The 13,742-nt window shown below is 36.5% G+C and overlaps 1 protein-coding gene across 3 annotated transcripts in view; it reads right to left on the bottom strand.

Moving 5' to 3' along the window:
- Positions 1-13,742, bottom strand: part of LOC126970589 (zinc transporter 1) — a 66,562-nt gene that overhangs the window by 46,207 nt on the left and 6,613 nt on the right. For all 3 annotated transcript variants that reach the window (XM_050816582.1, XM_050816583.1, XM_050816584.1), the window contains exons 3-4: positions 8,966-9,188; positions 4,334-4,579 (exon numbers count right to left, since the gene is read on the bottom strand). In XM_050816582.1, coding sequence (XP_050672539.1) covers positions 4,334-4,579; positions 8,966-9,188 — 469 coding nt within the window. The remainder of the gene's footprint in view (positions 1-4,333; positions 4,580-8,965; positions 9,189-13,742) is intronic.

The following is a 13,742-nucleotide window of genomic DNA, read 5'->3' as shown; positions in this document are numbered from 1 at the left end:
GGAAGAGGTTAACAATTCGATCGGTATTTTTTAGAGCTACAATTTGAAATATTACAAGTCAAATAGTAACACGTTCCAGACAGTTCAATTAATGATTAATTTGTCAGAACCTTCTAGTATGTTACTACCTACTTTTCATTGCCAAATATTTACGCAATGATATCTACAACCTCTATAGCCTATGCAATCATAAAAAAAAACAAACACGATAACACAAAGAGTACTGTAGTCTGTATGCAGTACGATACAGGTATAACACTAGTGGCATATTTACACAGCTGGGTTTTGCAATAAGGCTTTCAATGAGAAAGTTTGTGTGTCGGAGTATCCTTGTTTGAACACAAATTCGCAAAATAGGCCACTTTATCACACCGAGACGATCGAAGGGCTTTTCAAAATGAATTTTATACTCAGACAATAATTACGGTGTATTTTTATAATTAACCTGTTCGTATATGAACCCATTGGGTCGTTACTTATTACAATGCGTAAGTGAAAATCACTATTACATATATTTTTTTTTAATTTTAATAGTCAAACTTGTGTGAAAAATAAATTACGGGCGATCTAAGGTTCAAATCAAAAAGTAGAGATTTTAAGGAACAAAAAGACCGCCGACTTTTTGGAAGAATCTTATATTATGACGAAGGAATTTTTTTTTTGAAAATTAGGGTTCTTTTTCGATATTAAAAGGTAACTTAGGTTCACCAAATGTTTTGGATAAAAAAAAATATTTTGTAAAAGATGAAAATAAAAAACTTTATTTAATTACGTACAAGTTAGCTATTTAACTTTTTTCCATAGGACTTGTAGTTTCGCCGGAAAACGAGATAGACCGGTCTTTACCCATAAACCCTTTTCCACTTCCCGACCTCGGATCGCCCATAATTTATTTTTCCTTTCATTTTTGTTATATTCTCTTCCTTTTCCAAGGGTTGAATCTTACTAATATTTTTTCCTTTTTATCATTTTAAAAGGCTTGAGAACTGATCTAATATCGCCGATTTCAAATTAGGCCTGTCAATCGGTATCTATCAACGAGGCGTTCGCAATTTAATTTATACACAAATAAAATTTGAAGAACAAAACTTTATGAACGATGCGGTATTCGAACCCACGAGGCCACGACCTCCGGCGTTCCGTGCCGGTGCTCTAACCAACTGAGCTAACCGTTCGAGTACCGCCTCGTTATAAAATTCTGTTTTGCTTTGTTCAACACTCAGGTTGTGGCTTCATCTACAGGATCTACTTTAAAGTTGATAACCTGCTCAATCCCAATATTTGCATATTAGGAAATTGACTTGACAATAACAATGAGAGTTGAACGAAGCAAAACAGAATTTTATAACGAGGCGATACTCGAACGGTTAGCTCAGTAGGTTAGAGAACCAGCACGGAACGCCGGAGGTCGTGGGTTCGAAACCCGCATCGTTCATAAAGTTTTGTTTTTCAAATTTTATCTATGTATTAATCCTAGAAGTGAGGGTTATCACTTTTTCATAACATATTGTTTAAATTTAATTTATTATAATTCAATTGTTATAAATAAATTATTAAAATAAAGTTCCTCACATTAAATTCAAATTCCAGATATTGATTTTGATTGGTCACTAGCGTCTTGTAAAAGCAAGCTCATAATATAGGCTCTGGACTAATTTCTCGTGATAAGAAAGTAGGTACCGAGGACCACCATTACAATACAACTATTTCCCACGGACCAAGAGTGACATTGACTGATGAGTAGAGATGTCACATAAACTTGTGATAGCCACGCCTACAATCAATTTTCAAATGCGATTTCGTGCAAATATATCATGTCATTTATTTTTGATATTTTTCGTGCCTCAAAAATTATTGGCTCTACCATGAGACTTGACTTGCGTAAAATTTGCTGGGGGGCCCTTATGTGTGTAAAGATTTCTCATGAAAGAAAAATGTTTGTACAAAATTAAAACAAATATTTAGTCATCATAATTATCTATCTGTCACTTTTTCCAAAAATTTTACAAACGATTCAAATACAATATACACTACTGGCTTTTTTTTTCGATAAACAGCAAAAGTTTTTATTATTTTTTATTGATACGGCAGATACGGCGGTAGCTACGTCATAGCATCACGAGTGTAGTGTAGTGACATCACATCTGTCACCGACCCTGCTGCGCAGAGCCTAACATTATACAACTTAATAATTTGGAAACTGTTGATGGTGTCCAAAATATTTTTTTAAAGTTTTATTTTTTAATTTTATCGTGCGACAGAAATCAGAATTGTATAATATTCTTCATTCGCGAATTGAATCTAAATATAGTAATAAAAATTTAAGGTTTGAAATTTTAGACATATTTTTTTTTGTTATTTTAGTTTTGTTTAATTTAATTTCTTTTGGTATTTTCGTAAAACCTAATATCAGAATTATGTAATGAAAAATTAAATTAGTAAATTTAAAATTTTATAACCGCAATTAATTTTGGTCACAGTGGTAAGTATTATGTTTTTTTTTTTTTATGGAATAGGAGGACAAACGAGCGTACGGGTCACCTGGTGTTAAGTGATCACCGCCGCCCACACTGTCCTGCAACACCAGAGGAATCACAAGAGCGTTGCCGGCCTTTAAGGAAGGTGTACACGCTTTTCTTGAAGGTACCCATGTCGTATCGTCCCGGAAACACCGCACAAGGAAGCTCATTCCACAGCTTCGTGGTACGAGGAAGAAAGCTCCTTGAAAACCGCACTGTGGAGGACCGCCACACATCCAGATGGTGGGGATGATATCGTAACTTGTGGCGTGTCGTACGAAGGTGAAATTCGGCGGCAGGAATCAGGTTGAACATGTGTTAAAGAATGTTAAAGAACTTTTGGTTCAAAATGGTCTTTGTGGAAGAAGATTCCTAGAGAATTATACAAGCACTCCTACCTGAGTTAAGTAACTTTTCTGTATATCTAAGTGTTAATTACTATAAACTTTTTGGCAGTTATTTTTTATGACAATAAGGGACAAGACGAGCAGGACATTCAGCTGATGGTAATTGATACGCCCTGCCCATAACAATGCAGTGCCGCTCAGGATTCTTGAAAAACCCAAAAATTCTGAGCAGCACTACAATTGCGCTCGTCACCTTGAGACATAAGATGTTAAATCTCATTTGCCCAGTAATTTCACTAGCTACGACGCCCTTCAGACCGAAACAGTAATGTTTACACATTACTGTTTAACGGCAGAAATAGGCGCCGTTGTGGTTTCCATAATCTAGCCGGCATCCTGTGCAAAGGAGCCTACCACTGACTCATTCCTAAGTAACAACTTTTCTACAGAGCCTAATTAATATAGCCTTTTTGAGACCTTATCATTATCATCACATCTGTCACACAAGAGGATGATTATAATACCTGCGTTTGCCACAGTCCTGTCAGACTAACTCGGCGTTCCTCGAGAACTTGCGTCAACCTCTCCATGCAAGGCCTGTCATTTTTAAGACTCTTGACCTGATAGGACGATTGTCCTCGGTCTAATCGTCGAAAAGGTCAACGTTTCAAAATACTAAAATAAATTAGAAATACTGAAAAAAAATAATTCACGTTCTCGCAATTTTGTCCAAGACATCCTTGATAGCTCTAAGGGCCATTCCCAATATCTCCGGTTGTGGCCTACTTGAGATAAAAAATGGTAACTATCGTTGATTTTTCTGTCCCTAGAAACTTACCGACGGTAACTCATCCATACACGCTGTCTGTCAATGGGACGACGTATAGCTTACCAGCGATAGAAGTTTGTATGGAAATTGCAATCCACGCGTCCCAATATAAGGCGATAAGAATGACTTATTGGGTATATTGGGACAGCTTCAGATTATTGACAGCTACTTACTGACAGTAGAAGGTAATAATTTATCTCTATCTGTAGATAGTATATTGGGAACGGCCGTAAGTCCACAGTCAGATTATATAGAGGATAATGATGCATGGTTCTTGTCTGGTTCTGCGCAGGCCACCTAAACTATTATATTATATAGGCTAAGTATAATAACTAGCCGCTCCAGCCCGCTTCGCTGGGCGTATTTTAAAAGGAAGGAACGTTGGAATTCGCATCGAATGGTGGTAGTTTCATGTCGATACGATCAGTGGTTTAGGCGTGATTGGGCCTCAAACAAAGACCATTTTCATTACATATAAATATAGATTTAAAAGATGGGCTGGGAGTTTCCTATCAATTCTTCTCCCCATGTCAAATCCCCTTTACGAACTGATGTAGCTTCGTAACGTTTTCCAATTGTTGCAATATTATGTTATTGTCAATCTAAATGGAAGTAAATATATTTCTATTTCAACTCACCCAAAGCATCGGAGAGGACATGCAGGAAGACGCCCTTCATGTTCAAGTGGCCAGGGTCTGTGGTTCGTGGAGCCTGTTTGCTCGGCATCTTGCTCTTGGGTGGAACCATCTCGTCAGTTTCTTCAGTGTCAGTCGGTGGGTGCCCCAGCGCCATGTCCGCGTTGCTGTTCACAAGCTCTGTCAGATGGCGGACGTTAGATGGGGGAGGTACACCACCATGAGAGTGACCATGACTACTTCCGTGCTCTGCGAACATCAAAACAACTATGTATCACTTGTGAAACTGGGTGATAGCCGACAGGGTGTTTGTAGTGCAAAATGTCTTAAATATAATGTTTGTGACTTCGAATATATGCTCTAAATTTAAAAAAATAAATATGGAAGTTTTTGGACCTTAGATCTAGTGTGGCATAAAGCGTTTTAGCAAAAGCTGATTTCCTATGGGCTTGCCCAGTAGTTACAGAATGAATTTGGGGTCATTTATAAAATCCAAGATGGCCGCCGAATAAAATGATCTTTACCATACAAATAAATATAAAATGATTTGATGGAATACTATCTTATAATATGATTCTCTTGTAAGTGACAAGCGAGTGACAGAAAACACTCAGGCTCTTTATTCGTCTATCTATAATGTAGTGAGTATAGATTCAATTCGGAAAAATGGCTACGTTCAGCTGCGAAAAGAACTTAAAATTCGGCAAAAGTCATGTGGGCGGCGGTGATCACTTAACATCAGGTGACCTCGTTTATACTCTTCATCCATAAAAAAGAACATCGATCACTACTGTCTAAATATTTTTTTAGCTTAGATAATTTATACGTCTAGCTAGAGCCTCTATGAGGTAACGCGTGACAACAGGCCGTACACATGCCATTTGTTAGACATTTTAATTTAGTGTGCGTGCGTTTGTTGAGAATAGAGGTTAACAGTTCGTCGCTATCTTTTTCGTGTTCACAGTTGTTACACTCTATCTAGACATATAAATTATCCAAGCTTGATTATCCCCTACCCTCGATATTGAAAAACGATACGAAGCGACTCAAAGATATTACCATATATACCGACTCACGTTACATGTGAGTTTATTTTATTTTTACCTCCTTGTTTCGTGTAGCGTCTCAGTTTTGATAAAATTTCCTAAACGTAGTAAGCGAAATTTAACATATCATGTTTTAATTTCTCGGAACATGGGACGGCGTCTTGACCCCGTATGACCCTGACTGGGAAACGATTATAACTTTGCAAAGGTGTTCCGAGCATAAACCCGCCTAATTAATATTTGACCAACTTGTTCGTCAAATACGTAAGTATGTTTATTTAACAATAATTTTTGCAAGTAACTGGACAGATACAATTTACAAATTCGGAAGCGGTATTCCCGATATCGCGCGCTCTTTCGCACCTACGGCGCTTTCAATTTGAAATCATACTTAATATCGACTTTCTTCTATGGACCCGAAACTTGCGCCTTGATAAATTCATGACAAATGCTACGAAAAAAATGCAATTTCAAAGCAATGTTCCTGTACGTAAAAAAAATTAAAAGGTTGCGTGAAGAAGCCCTAACAACCTGAAGAGATTCACCCTTTTGGTGGACCAGACAGAAAGGCCCGATCAGGTAATTAATCATGTGAAAATTAATTTTGTTGAACTCTACCAACTAAAAGGCGCCGTAGTCCTCAGCACTGGATGAGTATAGTTAAATAGTTCGTTATTTTTAAGTGAACCATATTAAAAATGTAGCCTCAACCAAGTTTTTTTTTATTTATTTACTCAGACGGTTGGCACAGTTGGTAAGAGCGCTCAGATGGAACCCGAGAAGTGCGGGTTCGAGTCCTGTATCCTCCATAAATTTAGGTACAAATAATATTCATATTTGTACCAGTGAGAGGCACCTTTGCACAGGATGCCAGCTAGATTATGAGTACCACAACGCCTATTTCTGCTGCAGCTGTAATGTGTAAAGATAACTGTATTTCGGTCTGAAGGGCGCCGTAGCTAGTGAAATTACTGGGCAAATGAGACGTAACATCTTATGTCTCAAGGTGACGAGCGCAGTTTTAGTCCCGCTCAAAATTCCAGGGTTTTTCGAGAATCCCGAGCGGCACTGCATTGTAAAGGGCAGAACGTATCAATAACCATCAGATGAACGCTTTGCTCGTCTCGTTCCGTATTTTTATAAAAAAAAAATATAGTAGCCAGTACATCAGTGATTGTACCGTTATCAAAGTTTACAATTAATTAACTAACCTTATGCATCCAAGTAAGTTTCGTACGCCTCTAGGTAATGATAATAAATATTTCACAAGTATTGTTATCAGTGCCGGCTATTGTTCTATTTCCAGTGTAAATTTCATTGTGCATAGAATTTATATGCCCCTGTACAGGGCAGAATATCGGCATTGTTCAAAACTATTTGTATCACGACACGGGTGTACCGTAACTATTGACAATTTGATCTATTAATCAATTACTTGTATTTTTAACACGCTTATGTTGGCATTGTTAACTTTGACTGTGTGAAGGAATGTTTTCAATTTCAAATATTTTTATTCAAAATAGGATATAAAAACACTTATTTTGAAAATTGAAAGTCACTAACTACCACTTATTCCAAAAGGTATGCCTCAGACCAGGCGCAACAAATTAAGCGGGTTACAATGTAGGATTGTACAGTAAAATTTATTATTTAATAGCCCATAGGCGGTCGCTCTATTCCCCAATCAGTGGTATCATTAAAAAAGTAATTTATGTTATACCTTTACCACACAAACGTTTTTAACAATTCTTTTGAATTTCGTGATAAATTTGTTTTGAACATTATCTGGGATCTTGTAAAAATGCTTTTACAACTTGTATATGCATACAACGCCTCACAAAAGACTTACTAACTCGACTTAGCCGAATAGTAGGCATTATAAGTTTATGTTTGATCCTGGTGTTAACATTATGGTTATGAGTTTCTAGTGTGCTGTGTTCAGACACGATTTTCATGGACTATGTGGGAATGTTAGCTCAAATGGAAGAGCACTCGCACGGAACGCGAGAGGTCTTGGGTTCGAGTCCCGGATCGTTCATAAAAATTATGTTTTCCAATTTTATTTGTGTATAATCGAACAGTGAATGGTTACAATTAATATTCAAGCAAAAACCACAGCTCTGTCACATTGGCCACATTTTTAAAATCCCCCTCTGTTTAATGTTTGATTACGAATCGGTTTATATTTCTCACAGCAATACGTCAGACCAGACGTCTAATGTTTACAATCGACGATTACAAAACATAATTCTCAGCTTTATAATAACATACAAATTTCGCAAATGCTGTTTTAACATCCGAATTCTAGAAAGGAGGTTTTTATGGAAAAGTAACGAGGCGTTTCTCGAGCTTCCTTGGAACTGTACAACAAGATCATGAACATTTCCCTAGATAATTTATTCGTCTAGATAGAGCCTCTTGCTGTTAGACAACCGATGATAGCAGGCCACGTTTATTACTTGAGTGTGCGTGACAAGCTACGTCTTAGGCTGAGATGTATAGAGCGGACCACGGACGATTATAAAAAGAAGCACTCCGCGCCGTGTTATTAACAAGTGAAGCACCTTTATGCTAGTGTGTGTTCGGTTACAGGGTATACCAGTTGCACAATTTTTTCTCCCTTAAATAATCATATATGGCCATAAATACTTTTATACTATTATTTTTACAATTTTTTACAACGCACGACGGTATTTTTAAAATATTTTATTGCGACGCAAACTGATCTGTCACAGACGACGGCAAATCTCATAATGGCGGCCTATGTATTTATACGTTTACCGGCTTGTTTGGTGCTTCACTGTTATGTAAGGTGACACGGAGTCCTTCTTTTTTTACTCGTCCGTGAGAGCGGACTTAGACTCTACTAATGTAAAACCTAGCTGAATATGATAAAACCCATGGGCTGTCTTAGCTTAAGCTCAGTTGGTGTTGGTGATCATGGACGGTGTTAATTAATCATTAGGTAATCTCTTTTTTATTAAATTTAAATTAAAAAAAAAATTAAATAGGTCAGTCTCAGACCCAAGGATTTCGTAAGAGGCAACTTAGGGCACTTACTAGAGGGAGGCTTCTTTGCACGAGATGCCGGCTAGATTATGGGTACCACAACGGCGCCTTTTTCTGCCTTGAAGCAGTAATGTGTAAGCATTATTGTGTTTCGGTCTGAAGGGCGTCATAGCCAGTCTAATTACTGGGCAAATGAGACTTTACATATTATGTCTCAAGGTGACGACTTTTACCCCCGAGTTTTAAATGTGTATACTCTCAATCCAGTTATCTGATCACGTCAAGTTGTCTCTAAAACACTCGTAATGGACAGACAGACAGCCTGATGCCACGATAATATCCATGTTAATAAGAAAATAATACATTGTTTTGGCGAATAAAATAACTATCAAACGACTTAACATCGTATGTCTCAAGGTGACGAGCGCAATTGTAGTACCGCTCAGAACTATTGGGTTTTTCAAGAATCTTGAGCGGCACTGCATTGTAATGGGCAGGGCGTATCAATTACCATCAGCTGAGCGTCCTGTAAAAAAAGTACATATTGATGCGAGGAAATTATGGCGTTATGATAACTTACCATGAAATAGGAACAGTCCAACAACGTTCAGTATGAGGCCCAGTGTCCCGACGGCCGCCAACAGCTGCGGACTGTGGATATCCTCGATGTTGATGAACCTTTGCACCGCCTCCACCGTGATGCTGAAGCACAGGGCCACGAGGAACACGGCGTTCACGAGCGCACCTAATACTTCAGCGCGCGCCCACCCAAAGGTATTCTTTGACCATTTCTTTGGCGACATCTGTTGGTGAAATCGCGAATTATACTTTTAAACTTAGATCATTTAAATACGTCTAGATAGACTAACGGCCGTTTTCAATAACCTATCTATCCTTCGTTTAACTTATTAGAGATAGACAAATCTATCCTTTTACGCTTACTTACATTTCAATAACCTATCGACATAAAGCATTGGACTACACCTTTATTGGACATAACTATGGATAGATAAGATCTTGTCATTAAACGGTGATAGCAATGTATCCGTAACTAGAGATACGTTATAACACAAACTGTCATACAAATCGCGAGTGTAAGACGTAGCTTGTCACACACACGAAACTAATATTCCTGGCCTGTTTTTATCGGTTATCTAACAACAAGAGTTTCTGTCTAAACGTATAAATTATCTTTCAAAGTTTGTATGCAAATAGCCGCAAGGGTACCGGTAATAAGAAAAATTTTTTTTCTCAGTTTCATTTTATGATTGAGTCTAGCTTAGGTTTTTCATTTTTACACCAGTTATAAAATATCCTAGTTCTATCCAGTTATAAGGTATTAAAATCCAGTTACCTATGTAAATATTAGCTTGTAATATAATATGTATTAGATATATCATTAATTATGAGACAGTGGAACAAGTGAAGTATTTTTAACTTCCCGCTTGAAGATTTCTAAAAATCGGGAAGTTATTGGTTTTACCCCGTTTTTCGAGAATCGAGTTCTCATCAGATCTCGACGTTTTGAGGTTCTTGCAAGCTTCCGTGACTATTCCCGTGATGGTGTCCGTAAGTCTGTATGTATTAATGTGTGTATGGATGAATGTAAATGATTAAAAAAAATATATAAGGATGTTATTTAAATTTTATCAAAGTTTTGAGCTCGAAGAGCATTAATTCTGGTTTATGTAAATAATAAATAGTAGTTAAAAAACTAAAAAACACACAATTAATAAAAATCCGAAATTTCCTGCATTTTAGCTTGGTTTATTTATAAAAGCGTGTTTATTTTTAAACTATTATTTGCAATGTTGAATCAAAAATTCTCTTTGGTATTCGAAAACTTCCTAATACTAGATAAATCGGTGAAAGATAATGGTATTTTAATAAAAAAATCAAATGGTTTTTAAAAATCTTATTTTGCAAATTGAAAAATGGAATAATTGTCAACGGTCCTCGATAAACCTACGAAGTTTGAACGAAATCTAGCCGTTTAAAGTGGGTTGAAATCACGCCTAAATAAGGCGGTTTCAAACAAACATACATTACATACAGATGAAACTAATAAAAAGCGTGTTATTAGTGTTAGATAGTGATGATAGTGCGATAGTATGAAGGGCATTGAAAGGAGAGTGAAAGTGGGAAACCGAGTGAACGAAGCGGAGTTGACACACAACCAGAATGTTTCCATAAGTAGACACGTCTGATAAGTCTTAGCGTCACTATGTTAATGTAGCGAATGAGGTGTGTCAGAAGAACATGTTTGGTTGTGTAATAGTTATTTATCTACACCATAGGTTCTTAACCTTATTTTGCTCACCGCCCACTTTGAGAATATGTTTTTGTCTAGAATATTTTCGTGTATTTTTTTGCCTTTTTAGACTATATTTTTTAATTTACCCACGCCCCATCTGCGCCATCTCAATGCCCCTAATTTTCTCTGGGTCTTCTACTGCCCCCCCGAAAGTCTCAAACGCCACGCAACACGTTGAGAACCTATGATCTACACCCATGCTTTAAATCCTCTATTAAAGATTATGAAACAGTTTATTGCCAACATTAAAACATTTTTTTTTATTGAAGTAGGCGTTACTTAGCGGAAATACATAATTATCCAAATGATTTGAGTTTTCTTTAGTGTTTATTCTGCCAATATTTGTCTTTAAACAATCGACACGTGTTTCGCCTCTACAGGAGGCATCGTCAGGACGTGTTGTCTCGCCAAAATCTGGCACGAGACTGAAATGAAACAAATATTGGCGGAATTAACACTAAAGAAAACTCAATTCATTTGGATAACATTAAAACACCCAATGTCGTAATAGCCATTACATCATCCAAGCAAGTGTTGTAATGTAGTACTGAATTTCATAACAATAATCCTTTGTTTTTTTTTTCGATTCCTTCATGCGCCTTTAACATACAGCCACATTCATAATGCTCGATGCGTGGTATCTGTATGAATTTCAAAAAATGAATATTTTGTTGACGCGCGTTCCATACTACCAGAAATTCGCGCGCCGTAAAAAAAAAGTAGGTTATTCGAATCCCCGCCATTTTTCTTGAAAAAATTAGCGATTCTAGTTTTTGCAGTACGCCGCCGGATATTTTAAACGCTGCATATTCAAGTGAATTTTAATAATTGCAGTATACAAAATGTAAATAATTCTTTCATTAATACTTAGTTTATTTGTATATAACCAGCATGTAGATAAAGTTAGTTTAATAGATAGATTGGGATATTGTAAAACTGTACAGCGATAGACAGGCATAAAAGGCATTTATTTTCTCAAAATTGATTCCTTTAGAATTCTTTATGATGTCATTTTTAATATACTAGTTACTACTACCGCTTCGAAAACAAATGACGCTCTGAGAGAGAAGAAGCGGCGCAAGAAACTCTCCCAGCATTCGTTATTCAATAAAATATACAATACAATAGTACTGTAATTGCTATTGCTATAAAATAATCATAATCTAGTCCCAGGCCGTCCGATCACTTATATATTCAGCTGTGGAGTAGTTGGATTTACGATAGAGCTATTTTTTAATAAAACATTTCATTTTTTTTATAGATAATGCCTAAACAGTTGCCGGGATATTATTATAAAAGTGTATACATTGACCCTTAAAGCTATTATGTATTTTATGAAGCCTACTAGAATAAGTAACAAGCAATCCCTTATTTCTATTTCGACTGTTATTGGGAGGAAAAGTATGGTGATTGCTCAAATTAATGACTCATGCCAATAACGTTCTATACACATATTAATGTAAGGACATATCATTCGCAGTCTGGTAGCGGAACGGTAAAAGTGTGCTTAAAGACAATGTAAGCACACTTTTCTCCATAGTCGTGTATGTCATCTGTCACTGTCCGAACCCTTAAGTATGGTAGAGGTGATAGTAATGTCTTTCATAGCGCTTGAAATCATGTCTCATCCTAGCAACATGTACCAGGACTTCATATGCAGTTTAGAGGTTTATTGTAAACTTTGTATTTCGTATGATCGAGTTATTGGACGACAATCTGAATAAATATTTTACATTGCATGAAGTTTCCCTGCGAGATCGAATTAGGAGATCACTAGAGGTACCAAAGTCAGCCCAGATGGTTACGAAACTGAAGTGGCAGCTGGTAGCACGACAGACAGATGGCCGTTGCAGTACTTAAGTCCTCGAACAGCGACCACGTACGGAAGACGTAGGCCCCCCCACAAGATGTACCGGATGGCTGATCAGGTCAAGGTTGTATGAGGGCAGTACAGGACCGATCATCGTGGAGATCTTTGGGGAGGCTTTTGTATATAGGTATTATGATGTTGTCACACTATAAAGTCTATAATATTCATTGAGTATTTTATTAAAATTTGTCAATGATTGCTATTTTAGTGAGTTAATTTTTTGAAATTTTTTGTTTATATTATTTTTCATAACTGTGTTCAGTAATGTTAACTAATGAAGCAGTTTTTTCTTGGTAATTTTAAAATATCGGTATGTTAATGTAGCGATCTGTAAAAGTAGGATTTCAAATTTTCTTCTGTAAACCTCGATAAAGTCAAATAGGTAATGATAAAATTTTCTAATCGCTTAAAAAATTCTCACAGAATACCTTTATTTATTTACGGTGTGTGTGAATGATGCAGCTACTGTACTCAATAACTTTTGTATTAATTTACATTTACTTTTTTGACTTACGCGTGTAAGGCATTGACTATTTGACGTTTGAGTATATTTTGATACATCACTTTACATATAATATTGTAACTGAAATGATTTGTAATACGATGAAAATGCAAGTTTTGATTGAATAGGGTGGCAATGAGTTTCTTGCTACTTCTTCTCATTAGCTCAACCCTTTACGAAGTAGCGGTAGATTCAATGAGGACAAAATTTACGTTTGACATTCATAAGTGTCATTTCCGTGATCTACATGAATGAAGTGATTTGATAATATCTCTACGCAACGCCAAAGGGAGTGGCAGGGAATTTTATTTTAAACTAGCTGACCCGACAGATGTTGTTCTGTATATAATAAATAAAATAATGTTTTTATATGAATTTGTCAATAAATATATCATAACATCAAAAATTACTTCGTAAAATATGCACCCTGCTGTCGTAATGAAATTGTTTCACAGCAGAACTGTCAAACCGTGCGTCAATAAATTCTCTCATAGAAATTATGTATGGACACATCAAAGGAAAAACAAATTTGTTGTTTTTATTTAATTTAGCAGCATTTTCCTATTCATTCACCTTTTAAACCTTCTCTGGACTTCCACAAATAATTCAAGACCAAAATTTGCCAAATCGGTCCAGCCGTTCTCGAGTTTTAGCGAGACTAACGAACAGCA

This window comes from Leptidea sinapis, chromosome 21 (assembly GCF_905404315.1).
Source record: "Leptidea sinapis chromosome 21, ilLepSina1.1, whole genome shotgun sequence".
NCBI classification, from domain to species: domain Eukaryota; kingdom Metazoa; phylum Arthropoda; class Insecta; order Lepidoptera; family Pieridae; genus Leptidea; species Leptidea sinapis.
The sequence above is the reverse complement of the archived record's forward strand: the minus strand, read 5'-3'. Positions and strand labels throughout refer to the sequence as shown.